General features: G+C 40.4%; 1 protein-coding gene across 8 annotated transcripts in view; it reads right to left on the reverse strand.

Annotated features, from left to right (window-relative positions):
- Positions 1 to 26,282, reverse strand: part of gramd1bb (GRAM domain containing 1Bb) — a 68,395-nt gene that overhangs the window by 22,160 nt on the left and 19,953 nt on the right. For 3 of the 8 annotated variants that reach the window (XM_086164212.1, XM_086164211.1, XM_086164216.1), the window contains 2 exons: positions 4,453 to 4,663; positions 666 to 686 (listed from right to left, as the gene is read on the reverse strand). In XM_086164212.1, coding sequence (XP_086020338.1) covers positions 666 to 686; positions 4,453 to 4,663 — 232 coding nt within the window. Of the gene's footprint in view, positions 1 to 665; positions 687 to 4,452; positions 4,664 to 8,023; positions 9,771 to 17,597; positions 18,140 to 26,282 lie in introns of those variants that run through there. The other 5 variants (XM_086164214.1, XM_086164213.1, XM_086164218.1 and 2 more) reach the window with 3 other exon arrangements.

Genomic DNA, 26,282 nt, shown 5'->3' on the forward strand with positions numbered 1-26,282 from the left:
GTAACCAACATCAGAGGATTATTCAAAAATGAAATCAAGACATTTGCTACAATGGATACAACTGGAATGAAAAGAGGAAGGAAGGTAAAGGGAAGGGAGCAAAGGACAGGCTGAGGGTTTGGAAGATTGTGTGTCTGCAGATTTGGGCTGGGTGAAAAGAGAAAAAAAAAAAAGAAAATCAAGATATACAGACACCCCTTTTCCCATGATCAGTAAATAAATATCAAAATATCAATTTAGGCGTAAATAACGCATTTGATGGTTTGGCCCTGATGGTTTGATAACACTGTGTTGCTAGTCTTTTCTTAAATAATGTTATTTCAGTAAAACAAAACAAAACTAACCTTTTTTTTATCCAACAATTTACTGGTGACTTATTTTAAGGTCATATATTTTTCCCCCTAGGGATTCGCTTGCTCTGACTTCAAAGTTTTGAAAAAAGTGACCTGCAAATTAGCATGATTATGAAATGGTTTTTGAAAAAATAAAGTAATAATCAAAATTATTACACCCAGCGCACATAAAGATTGCAATGATTTTTGGGGTCTGTGTGGTAAAGACGGGGTCCAGGGTTGGGACATTTTCACATGGCATCTCATAAGAGTAAGGGAAAAGTGGGGGACAGAAACATCGGAATAACAGGAAAAAAAAAGTTCAATGCTTACTTTGGAAAGTCGCTTGTGAGACTAGCATGCAACAGGGGGAAAAGACAAAGAAATTTACAAATGCATGAAAAGAACATGAAAAAAAAAGTCGACAATTCCAAGAGGAAACAGCTGGAAGTTATCGGTAGAAGAGCAGGCGCGACGGATGACAGATGTGGTCATGTGGTATAAAGCAGCTGCAGCATGGAGGGAAAGCGTGCAAAGATGAATATGAGAGAGAGCCAGAAATAAGTTATTCAAAAGGGTTCACGACTGTGACGTGGCTGATTTCTGGACATTCTCTGCTCTTTTCCTCTTTAAAAAGTCAGTTTCTATCAACATTGCTTTTTTTTGGGTCAAAGGCAAATCTCTAATGGTTGCATGGACGCTTCCTCTAAAGCTTTTCCAGTTCAAAATGTGCACCTGTGTTGTACTTTGAACCCCCTTTCCTGTCCGACTGCTACTTTGGGACGATTTTCACAGGCAGCTACAGTATTTCCTTCCTCACCTTCGGCTATTTTGCTGATTACCAATCTTTAAATTGCCACCATAACTCACATCAAGCTGTTGTGGACATGTTTGGGAAATGTTTGCAAAGAGAACAAATGACGCTACACGTCAATTTTTGAATTACTTTCCATTCAATCCATTACATTTTCCCACCACTTTAGCCTTCATGCAGGTTGTTAGAAAGTATGTAGGTTTAAGGGACGTCCATTTTATTTACATTTTAGCATTCTAGCCTTTTCAGAACTGGCATTAAGATTTTTCCTGAGGGACCGGATCACAAATGGGTTTACTGTAACGGAATAACTTTATATATTAATAATTAATGCAGGTGACCATCTGTGTTCATCTCCCGCCACCCTGTTTATTTGCAACACATTGCCTGCATTACTTTAATTAACCCTCGTGCGATCTTAACATTGTGTTTACTCCCCTTGTCCTACGGGTCAAAAATGACCCATAAGACAATCTTTGCACCCTAGTGGTGTACAGCCCACATGGAAACATAAACAAAAAAAGAAGTATCACTTTTTCTAATTATGGGGTCTCTTTAGGAAAAGTCATAAAATTTCAAGTTGGAAAAAAAATAGGTTAAGGTGTTTTTTTCTACAGCTAAACATGGTAATGGGTCACTTTTGACCCGCAAGACAACACAAGGGTTAATAAAAATGCCATGTTTTAGGTGATGTGTATTCCCCTTTACAGTCATGGAAATCACATCAGAAAATATAATAGTAAACACTATCTATAGCATGATTTATTTTTACAGCTGTAGACAAAGTTTAATAAAGGAGAGTACATATCTTTGAATTGTCTGGCTGTATAATAATCACATTTTCTGAAAAACAACACCAAAATAAGAACCACTGCCCCCTCCATTCTTAGACGACCCTTTCCATTTTCCATTTGCAAAAGCCATCAGCGTCCAAAATGAAACATCTCTGACAAATGGTATAAAAGACAATTCCACACACTGTTGTTGCAGTTACTTAATATAGCTATTTTTTCTTTTGATATGTTGTATTCCTATATTCCTATATTATTCCTCTTGTCAGTGTGCAAATACTGATGTTATATTATGTGATTCAACTGAATTTGATTCAAATTGATTTTCAGGGACGCAGAGAGAGAGAGAAAGAGATTTGGCAACGTTGAGCGAAACCAAAGACATTGTTCTTCATTGGTCAGAGACCTAAAAATTGGAAGAATAACATACTGGTGTTATTGGTTGGCTGTGACAGTCAGGAGGGGAGTGAGAGGCACTCTCGATTTACGGCTTGATGGGCTCTCAGTGCAGAGGAGGCAGTATTCGTGCGTGATGTTGCAACATGAGGTCCGTACCGATCTTTGAAATGATTGAATGCCATGACGTCAACGATTTGACCTGATTTTGTTCACGCCTGAACTCGGTGCGATTGACCGATTATGTTGCGTCCGGACACATTTTTCCAGTTATTTGGATTTTGAATAGAAACCTGTATCTTAACTCTTTAATTGTCTATACATTGAGTCCCTTCAGTAGTCTTTAATATAATTATAGAACACCAATCAGATCGAGATTGCATCTTGATTGATATAGAGAGGGTTTTATTCCTGTCGTTCCACTGCAGTTCAGAGTAGAAAGACATAGCTTCGTTTTAGTCTGAGGGGATAAAGAGGAGGGTGACATCTTTGCTGGAAGGCGTAATCATGTAATGGGTACGTCACTACACTGGGAATTAAAAAAAAAAAAAAGCTGACTCAGATGTGTCTGTGCTGTTGTCATTAATAAATGACTGACTGCCTTATCCTTTCAGGAAGAAACTGCTCAAACCATCTCAAATACAAAGCAATGTCGGTCTCTGATATCGGAGTATGACTAAGACTATGACTATGACTTTATAGATCCTTATGATTGAAATTAAATTAAAAAGTGCAGTTCCACATACTGAAAAAGTTAAAAATGTACAGACATGACACAGTGTCTATGCGAGCGGAGGTTTCCGTTGTGCTTCCAAGTGGTTCCACAGCTGTTTAATGAGCAATATTAAAGCAGGCCAGGCATAGTGTTGTGATATGACATCTATTTTTATGATAATCAAATGGGACGGTGTTCTGCGGATGAGCGTTTTGTACACAGTGTTCTTGTTTGGTTGATAATTCCCGACTGACATGATTATGGTTGAATTTATAAGGATATACTACCAGCTATCTCTTTCCAAAATAGCCTTCCTTACTGCAAAACAAGAGAGTATAATTTTGTGTGTTCATTTTTAGCAGGTATTATCAGATATCAGATTTTTTTTCCCTCTAGCTTTATGTGTTTTGCCTGTGTTTATATCTTACTTTCGTGCGCAGTCGAATGCAGATTGGCGGTACGGATAGGGTGTAAAAGCATTTTGTGATCTCTTTCTACCTCAACTGGTTGAGCTAGAAGGCCTGTTCAAGGTTTCTGCCTGGTAAAAGGCACGAAATGTTCGGTTTCTGTTGTGATTTGGCGCCGCTTGAAAAAAAAAAAAAAAAATCAGACTTGACATAATCTTCAGCGGTCGTGTATTTAAACTCAACGTTGCCTGGTCAGAGATGCCTTGGCTGTAATGTGTCTTAAAGGGAAAACAGATTACACTTTATTTCCACATATTTATGTCAAAAATAAAGAACATTGCAAGTAGAGGCTCTTGTTCTGGAATTTCAATTAATGTTTACAACAGCCAACATCGTAACTGAGAACATAGTGGCATCGTTGGTCCTGCACTGTGCTGGTAACTTGCTGTAATTACAGTCATGGGGAGGGGAAATAAAACCTGATTAAAAAAATAAAACTTAAACTAGATAATGATTAAGTGTACACCAATTCAGTGCAGCCAAGGAACGTGTTGAATCCCAAGGAACAACTGTAGTGAATAAAAAGCTGTCAAATTGAAAATATGTCCGGATTTGCAGGGAATTACAGTCACCAGGACTCTTTATTACTCTTATAAGAAACCTTCTCACTGGCCAATGTGATAAGATGGAAGGAACCCATAGTAAAGAAAGGACGTTTTAGCGGTTGAATGCAACATTTCTGAAATCACATAGCTGTGCTTACATTTTTGTTTAATTCTTCTGAACAAGAATTTTATGCACATCTTTTGGAACGGTAGGTTAGAAGGAGAAATGACACTGACACATGTAGAACACCCTGCAGTTTGAAATGCGTTTTGACCAGTTTAGCCTTAATCGAAAATCCAATGTGATTATGGCGTGAAAACTTGAAAAATAACCCAATTTCTTCTCTTTCGCGCCGGCACTCGATGAAAAGCAAACCCAAACAGGCCCTTACCTTTGAGTTTTTCCCCCCACTTCGCGCCGACTGCAGCGAGTAGGTTCTCTGGACAACCTGTTCAGGCGTGGAGGGCGACTTGTCAGAGGAGTGGTCCGAGCCCTTCTCCACCATGTTCTCACTCTCCTGGCTCTGCGGTGTGGGAGAGCGGGACCGTTTTCGGAGGACTGGTGAGCAAGCGGGTGTGCTCTTGTTTGAGTTACTGGCAGTGCTGAATAAAAAGAGAAAAAAAATCAATTACTAAACTCAAATGTCTCGTCACAGTTAAACTAATATTGGAAAACTAACAGCAGTAACAACAACAACAACAACAGCAGCCAAAGTGAGGCAAACTAAAGTAGAAAGACTGTCAGTTTTGAACAAAAGATCTGTCACCAGCACAGACCTTAAACACAGCACGTAAATCAATCTTATTTCGGTGATTGGATAAGGAATTGCATCCGGAAAAACACAGGATTTGAACTGGTTTGAAGTTTTATTAAACTCTGAATATAAAATCCACTAAAACTCTGCAATAGCAATCTTAGTCTGGGATACAAAACAGGGTACATTGTTACATGGGAAGTGTCTCGCTGGATTTCAATGGAGACTATTATCTCGGATTGATGTTATGATTAAATAAAAGGATATTTGCTTTATTACCCCCTGATACAGGTGTCCAACAGCGTGGAGGAACTTTTGTCTTGAGAATGCCTGCTATGTACCTTTCCATAATTATGTAAAATTATCCTACCTGTCATACAGTGCGGAAACTTATTTAAGAACACACACACACATGCACGCACCCATGCACACACCGGTGTCTCAGAACAGCAGAGGTTAACAAAAGGCTCTGTAAGTGATCTGTGTGCTGCTGACCGAAGCAGGCCCTGTTACTTGACATGGCGTTACGCAAGTCGTTACGTCACGGTCAGCCACTGCTTGCTCTTAGCAGCTATGAATTACTTATCCGAGTTACATTCGGTACCAAAAGCACTGACTCATAATATATCGCAGTGACAGCTCTTGTGGCGCAGTCAGGGGCGGTACTACACAGATTTTTAATGCATCGAAGAGCATCATATCTGTGTAATTACCAAGGCTAGGTAATGCTGACCTTGATATTGTTATTAAATCTATTTATATGATAACCAAATAGGCTGTGGTTGAATGATTATTTTGTTTTCAGAATACTCTTAGTGATGGTAAGTGTGAACTGACCTGCTAAGGATAGAACCTTTTGTGAGACATGTTATCTTAACGTTTGAAATAAACATAATTCAAGAGTTCAAAGCTGCACTGTTAACATGCAACTCGCAATTTCATGTTTACCTACAATTATGATTTCATATTTTATGCAGATACAAATGCAAATGTGCATCTGAAACCTATAATATGCCAGTATTTAAGCATCTATTTTTTTCTGTGTCAGGTGACTGTCATGTTTAAACACTTTTGGGTTGAGTGTGTCCATGTTTACCACCCAGATACATACATTATATACAACTGTGAGCTCAAAAAGCAGCTGCAGATTCAAACAATAAGGCCAATAAAGGGATTTCATTATAAGGCATTTTGAAATTCACTTTAACATGAGTCCGGTTGCACATGTTGTGATCGGACTGTGAGAAGTCTGTACACAAAAAATAAGTTGCTATTGAGGTCTGCAGCAGTACTTGCTGCATGTTGTTCAATGTCATGATTTTTGTCGACAAAGACTATAAGTACAAATAACAGCAAATATAGCAAATGTGGCATTTTGTGCAAAAAAAAAAAAAAAAAATCCCAGTTTTCATTTTACTTTCTGCACCTTTAAAAAGAATAATCGGTAAAAATGAAACCAAGCAACACACTGTGGACAATGTTATACTCTTTTGATTTTATGGTCATATTATTTAAAAAGAGGGAAGGATAATGATTGCATGCATTAATATGGTAGATATACTGGACCATTATATGTGTACACACACACACACACACACACACACGCACACACACGCACACACACGCACGCACACACACACACACACACACACACACACATAATGCTGAGGGCCTGCTGAGCCAGTCATTTTTCACACCCATACAATATTGATTATTGACATTCTTTGTCATCTTTCTTGAAAGCACATGTAATTACATAACTTCTAGCACTTTCGGTCAAAGGGTTACAGAAGCTAGGCTGTGTGTGTGGGGCTGACATGCCTGTGGTTGTTATGCCAGTTAAATCTAGGCCAATTAATAACTCGTTATGAGATCCCAATTGTACTTAATTATGTGACTATGTATGTTGGCAAAGTATGAAAATCACTGATGGCTTTGCCCCCGAGGTTGAGCAAACAAACATCTTTTTGATAAATGGAGCATTACGTTATTTCAATCTGCCTTCATGAGGGTGATACTGTATAAGCCAAGATTTCATATATAGGTGACTTTAAGTTTAGTTAATCTAAGTATAGTTTTGCTTGATGTTGTCTCCCATGTAAAAGAATGTCAGTGTCTTCCCCTCTTTATTCCTTTATTCCTTCTATAGTAGTATAATATTGTAATATAATAAAGTATTATTATACATATAAAGATAATAAGTTATCACCCATGCTGGATAAACAATTATTTTGAATGAAAGTAACATAAAAAAATCCCTTTTTTCATTTCAACTAATTTTTTGATTTATGTAACAAAATACTGGGTTGGTGGAAAATGAACACAGATCAAAGACTTTATTATTAATATTATCACATATTAGATGATGACAAGTATAATTATTTGTAGTATAGATATCAGTGTTTTCAAAATCTTTAAATGAGGAATTATTGGTGATTTTGAGGCATATATGCTGCAGCTATGGTAATGCTTTTAAGGTTATTTCAATAGAAAGGGGGACAGAGTTTGTGCATCAGAGTCTGGTAATTTGCATATTCTGCAGGAGGGACACTTCCCCAACGCTCCAAAAACTCATCTGCATCTCAAAACAAAAACAAGTTCACACAGACAGACAACAGCCCGACTTCAAGGTGTTGATCACACAAGATTCCAACACATCACATGCATTCAAAATAAGGTCAAGTTCTTACACTTGGGGGTGATAGAAAAAAGAAAAAAGAAAACAAGCACGCTGCTTGCACCACTTTGTTACAGTCTTTTCTTTAAATAAGCTTTAAAGCTCTAAATCCAACTGGCTCAAGCTGTCCAAACGTTCAGTTTCACAATAGCTCAGAGTTCCGGGCCTTTCTGAGGGCCCCATTTGTTTTCACAGTTTTGCTGACCCTGGAAAATACCCATCTGGCAATCCCTCTTCAGCTCTGCTTGGTTTGAAAAGCCATGAGGAGCACTACGCTCACCAGCAACAACTGCTCATGCACACTCAGGAATGCATATATAGTACACAGGAGCGGACACAAACACAGAAAATAGCTACATTTTGCTTTGAAATGATATACCTTCACAACATTTACCATTTAAAATGGTGCAACCACATTCAAATGGATTATATTATCAAACCCATCCCACTCCACCAATGCACCGTCTACACCTCACACACTGAGAGAATGAACACACACCCCTATTGCATTGAACACAGTGCGTGCCATACCCCTGCTGTAAGACACGGTCCCTTAACACCTCGCCGTAGCAGCCCTCGAGGCAGCGGCAGCCCTCGTTGGCCACCGTCACACACTGAAACACCACCATATCCTCGTAGCCAACCCCCAGCAGTGAGTTGTTCACCCAGCGGATCATCCCACGGATGGTGCGCCGCACTGTCCTCTCTCTCTCGGTGTAAAGGAAGAAAAGGTAGCAGGGTCAGATAAATAAAGAGAGAGAAAAGATGGAAGAGGCAGGCAGGGAGATTTTCTTTAGTAGGCTTAGGGCTACTGATCTTCCCTTGCCAGCCCTGATCTCCTAATAACAAGCTTAACGCCACCTGCCAAAGAAGAGCCATTGGTGGTTTCTCTTTCTCTTTCTCTCTCTCTCTCTCTCTCTCTCTCACTCTGTTTCTCGCTCGCTTATATGAATCTGCTATCTTTCGTCTTTTATGCTGTACGAGAAAAGGTGTGTGTCAGGTCGGAGGTAGAGGGCATACTCCTGGAATGTCAGTTTAAATAGTGCGTGGTGATTTTGCCTAGCAGGGAAATAAATCATTATGCAGGTTCTGTGAAATTCTGCCTGAAGGCAGGCGGTCGGAAAGACTTTTTTTTTTTTTTTTGTCCGTTTCTTTTTTCCCAGCACTAACCTGGTCGTAGCCATGTAGAGAGCCGCTCCGCAGCAATCAGCCCTTTTTAAATGGATTCATTCATTCAGTGGAAGCCGTGGATGAGGCACGGGGACAAGAAGAGGAGGAGAAGGAGGAGTAGGTGAAGGAAAGGGGTAGAATAGAAAAATAGAGAGAGTCATGAGGGATAAAGGGAGGAGGAGGGCGGATGAGTTTCCAAAGCACTGCCAGGATAAAAAAATGAAGGTAAAATAAAGAAGTGGACCCAGTCAGTGACAAAATGTCTGAAGCTCAAGTCGGCTACATCTTTGTCTTACTCCTTCACTGTCTTCTCCTTTGTCAAATTGAGGTGAATAAGCTCCCATTCATCTGTGCATGTTTACATCCTGCTTTTCTCCGCTCCTGCTCTTTCGGCCGCTTCAGCTCGTCTGCCCGACGACTGCGTTTGACTTGCGTCCGAGCGAGGCGGCTCTTCTCCCCGGTCTCAAAATTTCACGTCTGACAATCGTCGGGGAGAGTCAGAGGGAAGGAGATGGCTTTCACTTGGCATTCCAACTCTACTTGGTGCTGGCACACCAGGCATGCTGCTTTCTCAATTATTCATGTGTTTTGTGAATAGTGGGGCTGACATCATCGCTGTTCAGGTCACTTTACATTCCGAGCGTCTTCTAAATCAAACAGTAAGCAATTTCTTGCGCCATGGTCATCCATTTGACAAAACACCATTGACATTACTCATGGGTCAAGGTTAATATGAAACACCGACTTCTCAGAAGTTGTATTATGCTCCATCCAGCGCGTATTCAACCAGTATTGAAACCAGACGACTCCACAGAAAACCAATATTAACATACAGATGCTTCATAGTTTACTGTCCCTTGTATCTATCATGGTCCATAGAAGATAAAAATGTGAAGTATTTAATCAGAGGTAGCCAAACTACGGCCCGGGGGCCAGATACGGCCAGCCTCCACATTTTGCCCGGCCCCTGAACAATACCAGAGATTTTTTTTTTTAAATTCTGGCCACATAATCGTGACTTGCACATGCAGAGAACATAACATTCTATTCCACCCTTCTGCAGTTTGTGCCTTATCTGAAACCCCTCCCTCAAAAAAAAAAAAAAAAAAAAAATGTTGGACACACTCCTGTCAAATAACACGGAATAATGGCGAAAAGATTAGGTAAGAGAAAAACAGATTCAGAATGCGGGGTATTTAACCTGGTAGATGTATTTAACTTGGTAGGTGTTGGTATTAGTCGGGTTTCATAGCCTGCTTGCTTTCTGGTTTTCACAGTAAATTTGATATGAGAGCTGCAAACAGTTGTGTCTCCAAGAAAGTTAATGTTCCTTGGTCTTTTTATCTGTGAAAAACTTGACATGGGTTATTTGGTTATTATTTGTTTCATAAATAGTGTTATTTATTTCATTAATAATGTTATTATTTATTTTCTGATTTTTTTTTTTCCTGTCAAGATCCCAGAACAGGTTAAGTGTTGGTTATGTGTGGCTTTCTGGAAAACAATAAATGTTTACGTTTAGACACCTCTGCGATCGTCACACTTTTTGTTACAAACTGGCTCGGCCCCCCCGTCAGAGAAGGGAAAAGTTATTTGGCCGTCGCAAGAAAAAGTTTGGGAACCCCTGATTGAGATCTTCCCAGGAACCCCTGGAGAGAATATGTCTCTAGGCTGGCCAGGGAACGCCTTGGGTTTCCACCAGAAGAGGTGGACCATGTGGCTGGGGAGAGGGAAGTCAGGGCCGTCCTGCTCCAGTGCCCCCCCCCCCCCCCGCAACCCGACTTCGGATAAGCGTCAGAAGATGATTTTATGGTATTTTGATCCTCAGGTGATTAAAAGGTTGACACATGACCAAGCGCAGTGTTGGCCATCAGTCAACCCCGTAGCATAGTGAACTCACCCTGGCCAATTTCCCAGACATTAATTTTGTAACTGAGGAACGACCGCAGCAATAACTCAATACAGCCAGTCCTAGGAGCATTCACCGTTATTATCACCTTTGCAACTCTGAAAAAAACAAGCGAGAGTTGACCCTCAGGCTTCGGTAACGCTGGCTTGCTCTGTGGGAGCGCTGAGCTGAGCCATGCGGTGGAACAAAGAACGCCGTTCCACTGAGCGGGACCACTGTGTCCCCAGATAAGCCCGCTGAGCAACACACCAACAACCGACCTACTTAGGGGACCTCTGCTCTCATTGGTGTTGCACACATTGGTGTTGTCAAACTGACCACACACTCACAGATATATAAAGAACACCGCCTTACTTTTCCCCGTCCACATTTCCTGCAATATTAATTGCATTGTAGATCTGAGCAGATCTGCAACTCCAAATGTCAACAGTGCTCACAAATGATGCCATCTTTGGGGGGAAAGAAAGTTTACTGCCTTGTCATGGCAACACTAATGTGGTGACGCCTGGCTAGTTTGGAAATGTCTATCAGCTCGACTGTGTCTTGGCTGTGTAGTTACCATGGCAACCAACAAGCCATTCATGTGCACCGCTACTTGAAGTACTCAAAGAGAGAGAGAGAGAGAGAGAGAGCGAGATGGGGAGGGTGGAATTTTCCTGTAGAATGCATTATCATGAGATTAGTTATCAACAAAGCTCTGGAGTTTGCTGTGAACATGTTGAGACTGACAGACCAGACAGTGTGATATCTCAGTCTCTCCATGTTGATGTCCATAAGCCATTAGTGAAATGAAGCAAGTATGTGCACCAAGGGAAACAACCTTTCAACTATTTAGCCCCAAAGGTCTAACTCCGGTATTTGGTACAAGGCTTTATTAAAATGTGTTATGATCCTTTCCAGGTGGCAACACAACTGTGATGGTTTTCGGGTTCCTCACTGAAGCTATGATATACTGTTCCACCCGGTAGAAAAGGGCCTTTTTCAATGCGGCTATAATTAAATTGGCTGATTTAAATTCAAGAGCACAGTTCGGCTTGGTGAGGTCATTTAAGGACTTGTAAGAGAGGGGCACGAGGGACAAGAAAACTGGCCACCGGATTAAGCCCCTGTGAGACAGTTTGTCCCAGTGGGACATGATGACCGCTGCCATCTGTGGAGGGGATATAGAGCCGGAAGGAAGCAGGCTGGGTGACACTGAGGGGCAATAGGGGAGATGTAGTGGAAAAAATAAGGTGCAGCTCTATTGAAAATATTCATTGTTACATAGAGGTTATGTCTCGGTTGGATTACATGTAAAAAAGACTGCCATGAAATTTGGTGAGAGAACATTATTATTGGAAAAATATTTTTTTTTAACTTACAATTTGTTGCTGTACATTGCAAGAGGTCTCTACAGGCAGTCGCTCTGTCATCAGAAGTATGCAATATCAGGTGAATTTACATGGAACCTGTAAAGTAGCGTTGGGACTGATTCACATTATCACAATTTCATTTTCTCTTCTCAACGGTATGTTTTTTTGGAAGGGTTTACTCTCCTCTCAGAATAGAGCACAGTGAAATAGAACATTAGTGAAATACTAATATATATATATGTGTATATGTACACACACACACACACACACACACACACACACACATATATACACGCCAATATATGTTACCATCTGCGATTTACATATATATATATATGCAGACACATATATATGTTATCATTTGTGATTTATATATATATATATGTATATATATACATATGTGTGTATACACACACACACACACATATGTAATCATCTGTGATTTAAGTATATAAATATACATATATAAATATTTTGCATTTATTCATAAATAAATAAATACATTTTTATTCCATTTTATTTCATATGTAGTTCTTCAATTGTTTGGGAATAAGCTCTGCAGTGACTTCATTAAAATACCCATTGCTCATCTCTTGTGTGTCTGCATGAACGTTCTGGATGGCGTGCTTGCTGCAATTACACCACCTTTACACTAGTTGGCAGAGGGGGCTTTACTGATTTACTTCAACTTTACATCATTTATTGGTGAAGATTCTTAAATTTATAGAAAACACTCAAATCAGGAAAAGAAGTTGCTTGGAGGCATTTTAGTGGAAACATGGCAACCCGACTGGGCTTAGAGGCAGTGGTGCAGCATCTCAGCGTTAGATTTCTGCATGCAAAACGGAAATGTAGGTCAAACCAAATGAGCTACAGTTTAGTGGATAAAAGAAGAAGGTGGTGCGGCAAAGACAGATTTTCCTGCTTAACAATGGAAAGAAAAAGCCACATTTGGAATTACTTCAGATTTTGGTCTGCAAACACAACTATATCTGGAGCCTTGAGATAATTAGTGCAAACTATGTAGGCTGCAGTTCACTCACCTCTGCATCACTACCAACCACCAGAGCATACATCAAGAAAAAAGGTGTCATGTGCCTATTTTTGTACCAAAATTAATTATACAATGTCATTTTACACTTTTATTGGTACAATTTCTTGGTCATTTTCAACCTAGGTGATTTTCGAGCAATATCAGTTTGCTATTATACCCTTTGATGTGGTGATCCTAAAGCCTCACACATGATAAAAAAAGACGCAACAGAAGGAAAGAGGACACAAGTGAATGATGCAACCGCAACGTTTTCACGAGAATCTCTCGTGCCTCAGAACATACTTGACTGAAATATACTCCGAGACATGAGATACTGATATGAGATATTTTGTTAATTTCACATGAATTTGTGTTACGCTGACACAGCTAGCTTCTTGATGGCCTAGCGCTTTCGTATTTATTCCGGGCGCAGACATAATAACAGAGATGATGTCAGAGGAGGAGTTGATATGTTCTTCCTTTACATTTCTTTGTCATTGTTAAGCAGCTTCCTAATAACGTGAGATCCATGTTTCTGTATGACGGTGATCTTTTCCAGTGATATCAGACATTGAGCTTTAGTCTCAACATGGCTATTATCCAGGAGCAGTTTTTCAAAACTACTCAAAATTTTCCTTTTAGGGGGCTGAAAGAGCCAACTCCTCTTGGATAGTTGAGCCAAATGATCCACAATTCCCAATAGAAAGTGATAGTAAACTTTTCCTAACTGATGGTTGTAGTTCTTTAGCGCTTCCATTGTGCAAACTTCTGTGGTGGCTTTTGTGCTCGTGCTGTGGTAGTTTGTGGACTTGTGGCCTTTTTTATTCATCTGTGAGCCATAAGAGCCACTTTGGCTATTCTCAATAGATTCGATGGGTGAAACAGGTAAAAAGTAGCAGTAGATGTTGTGGAGAGCACATATTTTAATTTTGCCATTTTTTTAAATCAAAATGTAACTTTTCATTTTGTTTTCAAATATATGTTGTGCATTAAAATTTATCCTTCTGGATTAGGCGGTTAGTTGTCTCATACAAGTGAATTATTTGGAACATTGTCTGTCAAAAAATATCAACATGAAAGCACCTTATATTAGCTGTAGCAAGAACTGCAGCAGGCAGTTTTCTATGTGTTCCCGAAAGTGTCTGGGTGCGAATAAAATAGATATAAATCAATCAATATTTCAGGAAATGTGCATCTAAAATGTGGAACAACAACAAATAGTGACACTGCTGATGTCTTGAACACTGCATACACTGATAGTATCAAGTAACCTCCCCCAAAAAACAGTTATTTGTTGGCCAGCTGAGGTGTTTTCAGGAACTCTGAGCAAAATCAACATATAAACCTTGCTGATAGAGAGGAAGTGTCTTAATGAAAAAAGGGGGAATATGAGGAACAACTTCTGCACTGTCTTCCCTGCAGAGCCCCTGCTGTGAACGTCAAAGTTCATGCTATCTTATGATGCAGTGCATCAGGCTGCAGTTGGTTCCCAGCCTCTAACGCAATTCTTAACAAATCTCTACTTCATTTTCACACGTGTATTTTTTTTTTTTTTTTAAGTCACAGCAAAAGCCTGCACTGTTCAAATCTGATGTGGATGTTAGAACTTGACAATCACCCAAATAACCAGCCATTTATCTGCAGGTGTCATTTATCTAATTTAAAACGTTGTATTCTTATTCATATTCTTGATCATTGGTCTGTAAGTATGATAATGAGTCATGTAATTCTGCACTCATGTACGAATGCAAGTCTTTCCTGCAGCGGCAACCAGCTTGTCCATAGGGTTACGGGTTCTAGTTCTAGACTCAAGTCAATGACTCGCTGTTGCTACAGCTGCTGCTATTGGCAGTGTGTGCACATCTGTGTCCATCTGCCTGTGTGTGAGTGCATGTGTATTTGTGTGCAAATGTAAGTCACACCAAATGTCATATCAAGAGCAAACATCCTCATGCTGGGGCCGCAGCCAAATCCCAAGTAAGCTCTTTCCCTGTCTCTCACAGTCTCTTCGTCTTATCTCCGATAAGAAGACCTCTCAAATACACACCCTTTCGGGAACAAGCATGTGAAAAACACTAAAGGAGATGACCTCGGTGACACATACCTGGTCTGAAGTTATCTTTATCATGAGCAATTTTCTCACCGATCTCATATGTCACATATAGTAAAAATAAATTCCTCTGAAGTACTGAAACAACGATGACAACCAAATCCCTCCAAACCAGTTGGTAGAAAGTGCTCAAGTGCACACAAGCATCTTTTTATACTGTTTATTACCTTGAACTGTCAAATGTGATGGTTTAGGACTGATTGATGGAGTGACACAGAGGTCACTTTGTTTTGCTTACGTGGCAAACTATCCCTGAGAGATGTGAGAGCGGCGTAATAAGCACCGTTACCGATAGAGAGCTTCCAGAGGAATCCACTCGGGGATCAATCAGCAGGGGAGATGAGAGTTCATCATCATTGTAGACATTTTTTTTTCCCATCCTTCAAGGAAAATGAAACATAAATGAGGAAGGATATCTTGGTATACATATACCCATTTTACATCAGCAATATTAGAGGCTGAAACCCTTTTGTATACAACCACAATTTTTTTATACATACATACTGTTATATAACATACCCGCCAGACAGATGGTATGGTATCACCTCCATAAATAGGGTGCAAATATGTAAACAGAATCTCTCTCTCTCTCTCTCGTCAGGGTAATGCTACAAACACAAACACATAGACATAGACACACTGAAATATCCATCCATCTTCTTCCACTTATCCTGTACTCAGGGTCGCGGGGGATGCTAGAGCCTATCCCAGCTGTCATCGGGCGAGAGGCAGGATACACCGTGACCCTGGACTGGTCATATATATAGACAAAATATAGACAAATAACCATTCAGTCACTCATTCATTCATTTGGGGCAATTTTTTTTTCCAATTAACCTGCATGTTTTTGGACTGTGGGAGGAAACCGGAGAACCCGGAGGAAACGCATGCAGACACGGGGAGAACATGCAAACTCCACACAGAGAGGTCTGCTGGTTGGAATCGAACCAGGGTCCTTCGTGCTGTGAGGCCGTAGTGCTAACCAGTGTCACTATATATATATGTATATATATATATATATGTATATTACACAGTATAAAAATGATGCACTGGTAACTACTTCTTGAGTAATTATATAGGTAATACTTCAACACTTTTTAAGTAATTTCCTGCCACTTCTTCCTGATTTTTGTTAATATGAAGTATTCTTCAGGCACAAGCAATTTTTGAATTTCCTCACAAATTCCTCAAGCATATGTAAAATCTGAGAACAGCCATAGACAGCACTCAATGTCTGTCTCAAAAAAGCAAGAGAGGACTTAAAAAAAATCCAATATAGAACATAATATATCCTCACTTTCCCTAAAATATCCTTATTTGGATGAAATTTATCTTACAAGGGTCTTCAAAGACCCAGCTTTTAAAGTACAGCTATGCGCGCACACGCGCACACACACACACACACACACACACACACACACACACAAACGCACACGCACACGCACGCACACGCACACGCACACGCACACAATATTAATATTTTATTTATATGTATGCACTCAATCTGATGAAGTCGTGACAGGAAATTCTTAATGATGCAGTCAGTAGCCTAAAGAATAATTACTACAGGCAAGGACACAGACAAACAGAGAAAATCAGAATGACATGGAGATGTTTGGGGAAAGGAAAGGTCCGGACGGAAGTAAGAAAGGCAGCAAACAGGACGCACGTTGCCGAAACTGCTCCCTTTCCTTTTTTTTTCCTCCTGCAGTGCTCTGTAATTCGTCTCTAAAAATACCATGCAAGAGGAGGAGGTGGAGCATAAACAAACAAGGGAGGAGAGGATAGAAGGAGGGCAGACAAAAAAAAAAGAGCGGCGGAGATCAGACACTAGGGCAAAATGGGACACCAAAAAAAAAAAAAAAGAGACAGTGAGGGGTGCGTCCACCTGCGTGTGTCATTTGTATATGTGAGATGGTGAGCGGACGTGAAAAACAAGGCGAGGGAGAAAGACGCAGAGAGACGGGATGAGCATGTGCCTGCTCCTTTCCAGGCAGCCACGTGAGCGATTCTCCTCAGCTGCTCCACTCACACTGAGCCCACCAGAGGGGAGCAGAGCAGGGTCACAACAGACGATGTAAAAAAAAAAAAAAAAGAAACAAAAAAAAACAAAAAACACCAAGAACCAAAAACAAAAACCCACAAGCCAGGATTGCATATATATTCAGGGGCTTGGGTTAAGAATAACCATATCTAGCCCATAGAAAAATGCACATGCATTTATGTAACCACCAAAAGTGACAGAATGTACATAACACCTCTCTATTTAATGTATTTAAAAATGCAATACTGGTACAGAGACAGTGCGTCTCAGGAGGACATTGTATGTAAATACAGCCACAGTCCAGGGTAAACACACACATCCAGCCACTGTCAGGGTTGTGCTCTGCGTGCATAACAAACTTGTTGCTGGAACACACACACACACACACACACACACACACACACACACACACACACACACACACACACACACACACACACACACACACACACACACACACACACAGGTGGTCTCTGTTGAGCCTTACCAGGCGAGCTTGAAGCCTTTCATTAGTACAACCAGGAGTGTCTAATGTCCATAGCATGTTGAGGGCACTGGACTGCCCATTCACAATGCCGCATGCTGACAAACCGCTTCGCCGAGCCTCACCTCCCATGCACAGAGGAGGAGCGATGCGAGGAGTAAAAAAGGGTTCGGATGCGGCGACAGATGGATGATCTGGGGGAAACGTGGTCTGAAGGGACGATCCCCGGATTTGTCCACTTTCCTGCTATATTCCTTCCTTCGTTTCGAGCTGTCGCAGCGCTCGGCACTTGTGCCAGAAATTCACATCTCCGTGGGGGGGTGTTTCAGTTTTCCCATTTTTTTTTTTCCCCCCAAGAAGGCGATCTGCAGGGCTAGGTATACTTTGCAAACTGCAAGATCTAGCATGTGCAGGGCTGGAGGCTGCAGAAAAATGGCTGCTCTTCAGTCATTCCGCATTCTTTTCTATTAAGCTCTAACACTGCCCCTGCAAGATTTTGTTTGCATGTTCAAACTCCCTGTCTCTCCCACAGCCTCCGCTGCGGATGAAAGCTGCACTTGCTGTGGTCACAGTGAGCAGGCGCAGGATATCTACCCCACCCCCTTCCTCCCTCCTCTCCCCTCCCTCCCTGCCCTCCTGTTCTCTCTGTCCTTTTCCCTAGATGGCTCTCTTTCTCCATTTCTCTACAAGACAAAGCTTTGCCGGCCCCCGTGAGCTGAGGACTAGAGCGGTATTCTAGCTGCTGGCCATTACATTCTTTGTGCACTGACCCCTACCCCCATGCTATATATGAAATGGGTATTGAGCAGGGAGACCAGCTGCATTTTTTTCCCTCTCTTTCATTTGGCTGTTGGATCGACCTGGAAGCTATTTGGCTCAATGCATCGACATAAACAACTTAGGAGATTCGGCCGATACAAGTTTTGCAACAATAGCGGCCTGCCACAATCAGCTATATCACTCTGGTAAATCATCCTTATCTAAAAAAAGGCTCCTGCGTTCAACCTGTGAATCTATCTTTGGAGTATAACAGGCGACGTCTGCTTTTCAGAGATAACAGTTGTGGTTGTGTTTTGTTATGTTTGCATTTGGTTTGATTAACTTAACACTTCGACTGTAACCAAACAATGCTTTACTCAGAGACTTCTAGATTGATCAGCAATATCTGTGGGCAACTGATGAGATGATGAATCTCTCTACACGGTCAATTCAGGAAGGAGAGGTCAAAGTGACCGGCCATCCATTTTAATAGAGAGTGTCATCTGAAGCAATTATGGACTTTGCCATCCACACTGGGTCAGGGAGCAACCCTTTCTTTCAGTTTAATCTTCTTATTTGGCCGCACGCAAATCACACCTCATTAGGAGCAGCTACTATTGGGGTTAATGCAAACCTTTGGAGGAAGTCACGGGAACTATTTTGATCCGTTATTTTAAATGACTCACACGCACTGATTTATTTTATATTAATTTCTCATTTGATATGTCTTGTGACGATTTAGTTTCTCTCCATTCATGAGTATCAAAAGGTTGTTTTGTTGTCAATGGGCCTTTCGGTAATGAGGCTTCAGCTGAGATTGACCGGTGGGGTTTAAGTCATGTTAGAGTACCTTTGACTCCTTCTGCAGGAGAACAATATATCACTGTAAGCGCAAACTTCCTCCTAATGATAACAGGTTAGAATAATCATTTCAGGGAATTGCGGCACTGAGGAGATAGAATGGGCGGGAATATGTATGGAGGGTTTTGGGGCTATACACATTTTGAAAGCTGGAGCCAATCCAAAATGTCATTGGATGAAAGGCGGGGCTCACCTTGGACCGATCACCAGTCAATTGTAGGAACAGACAAACAATTCACTCTTTCATTCACATGTCATAGAGAGCAATACAACCATTTGCTTTTTTTCCAAATGAACCTGCTGCATATTTTTTGGAACACGGGTGGAAACTGGAGGAAACTCCAAGGAAACCCATGCAGACATGGGGTGAACATGCAAGCTTCACACAGAAAAGGCCCCCTCTTGGAATTGAACCAGGGACCTTCCTGTTGTGAGACAATCATTCATTTAAAATTATTGTGATTTTTCAGTGGCTTCAGATGCACGTGTTTAATGTGAATGTGTAGATATAGTCTATATATCAACAGACAGGACAAGGAATCTGCAGATTCCCCACAGCTTATGAATAATTTTGTTCAGGAATATAGATAGAAACAACCCCCCCCATACATATTTTAGACTGAGAACATTTCTCGGAGCTTCTGACTAAAGTGATTTTCGGAGGGGCTGCGCTGTGGTGTAAAAGACTTGTGAAATACGGTAAAAGCCAACAAGGAACTGGGTAAACTGGGAGATTTTGGATAAACCAAAATAATAGGTGTTGATGCATTAATGAGCTATGATGGCAAAATGACTCACTATAGCTGGCCAACATTGACTCCTCATGGGAACCCGCTAAAGCAGTAGGAGAGAGAACTGAGGAGTGGAGGCAAGATCGGAGAGCTCTAATCCCTTCCCAGGGTAAAGTACGGGGAGCTGTTACCTCTCCCTCAGTCAGGCAAGAGGACAGAAAGTAATTTCACACTGAGCCCATCTGGTGTCCGTGTAGTCATGGCTTGCCGTCAAATCCATGGGGGGGGGATGATAATTTAAAAATTAATTGATGGTAAGATGCTCTCTACTGCTTGCAGAGAATTTTGAGTATACATAGGCTAAATATATTTGAGAATACATAGGAGAACTTCTGTTTGATTTGGGATGTTGAAAGCAGACAATTCCAATGATATTCCATGCTATGCCAACACCGAATTCTAGTACAGATTATTACCGTTCATCGATTTAAACAATAAATATAAAGATAAAATGCTCCACTTAAGAAAAGACAGCGTCAGGCAGTTTTCACAAAGTTTCTATTGTCTGTGACCTCCAGTGCCTAAGCATGCATAGGTGCCAAAAAGAAGCATCTGTTCTTGTGACATTCCTCGGCTGAACCTGACAGAAATATGAATTCAAAATGAAGACAGCGTATCAGTCTCGGTCCATTAATAAAACATCCCTTACTTGAAAACTATAAAAATGAAGAGTTTGAGCACAGAGGTGGTGCAGTCCCTGTGTTAAAACCATTTTGATGAACTATTTTTTTAAACCCATTTGACTAGGTTTAAGCCTGTTTTATTGGCCAAGTGCGTAGCCTGTTCGAGTCAGAGATCTGTCAAGTCTGCTGAAGTTAAACTCTGCAGAGAGAACAGTGCTGAATGGACAGCTCCTCTAAAGAGAAGTCAGGAGTTAAGCGGTCACGGGTCTCTCACTGATGCCCCCTGCTGCCCGCACTGTCAACATGAGCTGGCTGCAATAGAAAAAAAAAATAAAAATAAAAAAATAAATCACTTCCTGCAATAGCAAAATGCTTTTTATTCCATCCTTACGAAGTCAAGGCTTTTTTAAAAAACAAGAAAATCCCAAATTCATTTCCTGCTTTGAAATATTTCATTATTCTTAGTATGAAATAGGTTTAAATTTAAACCGCATTTAACTTGCTGCGCATTGCTTGGCAGACAATAAACATTGTTCATTACCACTTTGTCCATCTGAAGTTCTTTTTTTGTATTCCTTGAGCCCTAATCTGGTCCAGAGACTTCTTGTTTTCATTTCTAAGAATAGCAGGGTCACGTAATCAGGATTAGTCCCTCTACGCTGCTTTGCAGGATTGGATGATGAGGTGCGGAGTGTCGTTCCGCCTGGTCAACAGCGTGGATTACTCTTTTACAATGACAAAGTCCCCATCCCCTTTCTACTCAGAGAGGGAAAAAGGGCGATCATGTGACCACTTTGTTTGTTGTCCTACTGACCATGTGGGATAATCTGCATTCTCAAGTCAGCAGAGGAGAGAGCTAGCATCAGTGGAGTTAGCAAAAAAGCATGTGCATCGAATCTAATCCTTTAGAAATACCGTTAAAACTCAGCATCAGAAAAAAGATGACTTTAAGATGGGAACATCAAGTCACGACAATCCATCTCAGTCAGATAAAACAGCGAGACTGGCAAACCCCGGATGATTTGACTGCTCTGAAAGGGGGATGGAGGTTAAAGTGAAGAAAAATGTAACAATTAGTTCAAAGCGAGCAACGGGGAGGACAAAAAAAATCAGGTCACGTCAGACAAGGAAACAGTGGAGGAGTGAATGTAAGACAAACTGTGGAATAGGAACTTGCTCAGCAGGAGTCCTGAAAAAACTTCACCATTATGCAGAAATAACCCTAGCAGTAAACACCCCACGGAGAACTGAGAGAACACCCGACACAGACTTAATCATCCATACAAGTGATGATTTATGGCACGCAACCCTGAGGTAGATAGGATATGGTGGATATTTGGTCAAGCCCCCTCCCCACCACCCGAAAAAACATACAGGTGGCCTTCTGTGCTTCTATCACGTTTCATGAATAAAACAACAAAGTGCACCACACGCTGACATTAAACCCTTCTTCTTAGAAAAATTAAATTACAACCTTTATTTCCTGCATTTGAAGCAGCAAGCTGAATGCGAGATTTTCCTCTTTGACGAGCATCTGACGTTTCCATTATCATGAAATAGAGCAGAATTTAGGAGAATTATGTATCTGCAGATGTTACAGCAACATCTGTTCACTACTGCAAAGTTATTCACAAAAGGCAATGTTTTTTTCTTCACTTTTAAAGATGCATTTTTTTTTTAACTAGTCAAAGGAGTGGCATCAGTTTCTTAAAAGTCACAGTGGTCATTTAATACTTTTGCCTTTTTGTAGCACATAGATCTTTTACTGTGAATGCTATTGTGTAAAAAATAATGAACATGTGTCTTGAGCTGAAATTACTACTCAAAAGTAAAAGTAGAGAAGACTATCAACTACTGAAAAGCTACTTTGAGAAGATTAATCAGAATCCTTTAGTAACATGCTAAGTCAGTGTTTCATGTTTGTTACATATACATATAATATAGAAAGTGTTGAAAAAGTTTGAAGGAAATTTAAACATTTGATATTAAGTAATGCTGTCAAAAAATACAGTATATGGATGGCATGGTTATGGCCTATAGCAAGAAAGTCCCTGGTTTGATTCTGACTGGGCCCTTTCTGTGTGGAGTCACAGAGATGGATTGATAGGAAACTAGCTCTTGACCGATCACTTATATTTAGCTCCTTCCGCCTATTATTAGAACAGATCAATAAACACGCTGTAGCATCTCTCGCTTTCACTTTCTTAAAACCGCCCAGCAGCAATGACCAGCAGCTCTCATACGATCACTCATGTCAAATGTTAGGAGATACACTTCCTCATGTCAACTTAAAGTTGTTATAAAGTCACAAAGATATAGAAAGCCAGATTGGTCGGCACGGTGAGGTTAAAGACCAATAGTTTCGGATCATTCCTAGGCATTGGTCGGACATCACTGTATCGTTTAGGTTTGGTTTTGATGACATTTTGTCCCATGGTACAACAAATAGTGATGTGATGCCATAAATTCATTCCTTCGTTCAACTCAAGTTTGCCCGTCAATGAAAGGGCCACATATACAGACATACAACCATTCACTCTCGATCACATTTCATCTAGAGACAGCCATTCATTCTCTCATTAAGGGTATTAAATGAACTTCCTGCGTGGTTTTGGATGGGGAAAGGAAACCGGAGAACTGGGAAGAAACCGTCGCAGACACACAGGATCATGCAAGCTCCACACAGAAAGGACTTGCGGGAATCAAAATGGGGACCTTCTTGTTGTGAGACAGAAGTGCTAACCACTGTGCAACTGTGGCGCCACAAATTGAGTTATCTTAATAAATATTCATGTCAAATGTATAATAATCCATGCAAAAATGATAATCAGCTGGGTCTTGACTGAGCTACCCTCTGAGATCTGTAGGTGTGTGTTTGTATATTTTCATTTAAAAAAAGAACCTAACTTTATTTATATACATGTGGGCTGACTGAGACACAGATGCCTGTTCTCAACAGGGATCTAGTCAGAGCACCAATTCAACTGGCAGAAAGACAAGAGAAGTATGTGTATGCACTAACTCACCGCGCAGAAGCTGATAAAAAACTAAGCAAAAGAAAACAAAAAAAAAAAAAACTAACAACACTGCTTTGCTTCAAGTGTTTACGGAAGATCCTCACCTGAGGCCAGAGCTATTGTGCAGCACATCAGTGACTCACAGCATCATGACCCTGAGCAACTGAAATGTACAGCTGCTATGTTCAGACAAGCGTTGCCACGGCAGAGATCGGGTTCTGCTGATCTCCATGGCATTCACTAGTATAGGACCGTGGGTTGATCGGCTACTATATCGCTTAATGTTAACTGAATTGCTTTATGTCAAAAATATTATGTTCCATATGACTATTGGACAATAGTATAACATATAAAAATAAGACACAAAACAGAAATGCTTAGTGAAGATTTTAAATGCATAATGAAAATGCAGGGGCGACAGTAATTTTAGTTTTTAAAAATTAAATATGACATTTTAATGAATAGATAAAAATGAATTAAGCACTTGTGCATCACATCTTGCAACATGCTGGTAAGCTGAAAAATTAATTGCAAAATAGATGAATATACATTTTTCGTATTGTTCAAACAGTCAAGAATGACATCTAAGATGAATTAAAAATACTGTATATTAATGTTACTCTACAATAATGGAAATTTCTTTCTACAATTAGTTGAAAATTGAACTTTGTAAATATATATGCATATTTATTTTTTGTATCTTACCCACATATTGAGGTTGGAGAAAAACAGTGAACTGCAAATTAAAAAAAAAAAAATTCTTTCAAGTCGAACCGAGAGACTCTAATCTGTCTGTAATATCACATCGATTCAAAGGCCCTGAGAATTTTAACGCCTTTCGGACACTAATTACGCAACTGCACAGAACCACCTTCATCATCATTACTCATATGTTGCATGAGCATGAGACAACACGGTGCATGAAGGTCAACGCTGAGCGGGGACAGAGGAATCCACAATGTCATAGTTCCCCATAGATGAAATAATAATGTCATATGTGTCATTGTGCTTACATAATAACCACTTTAAGCTCGACTGAACGGGTGAGTTTGAGTGGCAGTGGTGAACGGAGGTTACTGCCTGGGCCCATCTTGTATTGGTGTAGCTGAGGCCAAATTTGGAAGGGGGGGGGGTTATGTTGGAATAAATGTATTATTATTATAATTAACTCTGTCTGAGAAGTGCTGTAATGGGATTAGTGACAGTATTGAGAAATACTGACCAAACCCTCCATGACAAATCCTCCATCTTATCAGTCAGGGCTGTTGCCACAGCGACGACCCTGCCACCATCCACCGTCAAGCCAGGAACAGTCCAACCTGCAGCTCCAGGGTCATATGTAGACCTTGCCTACAGTATTTTTTTTTAATAAGAAATGTAGGCGCTGACTTTTGCCCCAGACAAAATGAACCCCCTAAAACAGAATAATTCAATAATTTCTGTATTTCTTTGCAAGAAAAAGACCAAATTAGTGCAAAGGACATTTTCTTTTTTTAAATCAAATTTTGACCACTCAGATTTAAGCTTTACTGTAACCTGAGGTTATAATATAAATTGACTGTTCATTTGGGGTATTTGGGGTTTTGAAATGTCAGTTTATTCACTTTCTGTGTACTATTTATAAGATTAGATTTTAGCTTGTCGCACATCAGGTGACTTACAGAATTGCAGCAATACGAGAAAGAGAAAGTGGAACATCAGCAGGTGTTTTATGTAGAGAAAAGGAGCACTTTAAATCAAACTGTATAGATGCTTCCTACATCCCAAGACCTATGTCTCTCTTTGTATTAGGGAATATCCAGTTTTGCACCTAACCTACCAATGTCTGTCTCTTAGATTCACTGCTGTTTCTTCTCTGACAGCCAAAATGGATGAAAGCCAGTCTTTATATGCTTGTCAGCAGATCTGTCGTTCGGTACGGCAGTATCTGCTGCTGGGGAGCGACAAGCAGCACTGTCAGTGCCACATTTAGCTCGGGTGTTTAAAAAGAAATGCAGAAATGTGGGGCTTTAATTTCAGATGCCCTGTCGCAGCGCCTGTCCGTTACTTTTCACGCTGTGATTCTTGTTGATAGGTTCGAGTGGCCATTATCTTTAGTAATCTTGTTTTCACCTGTCAGTCATCTGTTTTGTTACGCACATGTGACTATGCGTAGGAGGGGGACCCTTTGTGACAGTGAAATGCATTGGATGAATAGAAAATAAATTAAAAGCAAACTGAATTGCAGACAATGTTTGACTAGTTACGATCCGACTGCATAGAAAAACCTACAAACCCTTTACAGCAACGACAATAAAGCTATGTTGCGAGGATGATTCTTTTGACTCTTCAAGACTCTCAAAGAAACTAAACATTATTTAGAGGAAATCATTAATTCTAATGTCCTGAGTCATAAATGAGGATTTGCAGTTCATACTCGCATAGAGGAAACATGAAACCCCGGATTACATCAACAAGGTCAACTATGAGAGAGAGAGAGTTGGGGGGGTGGGGCTTGTCTAAGAAAATCATTGCTATTTACAATTGAACAAACATTTAGGAGTTATTGGATAAATTTTTTAAAACACAATCTAAAATCCATGACAACACCCTGAAGTTAAATGTTTGATCCTGACAGCTACAGGGAGCAGGCAACAG

Source organism: Fistularia commersonii, chromosome 18 (assembly GCF_037954325.1).
Source record: "Fistularia commersonii isolate RoL2024-O1a breed Wild chromosome 18, RoL_Fcom_v1.0, whole genome shotgun sequence".
Classification (NCBI taxonomy): Eukaryota; Metazoa; Chordata; class Actinopteri; order Syngnathiformes; family Fistulariidae; genus Fistularia; species Fistularia commersonii.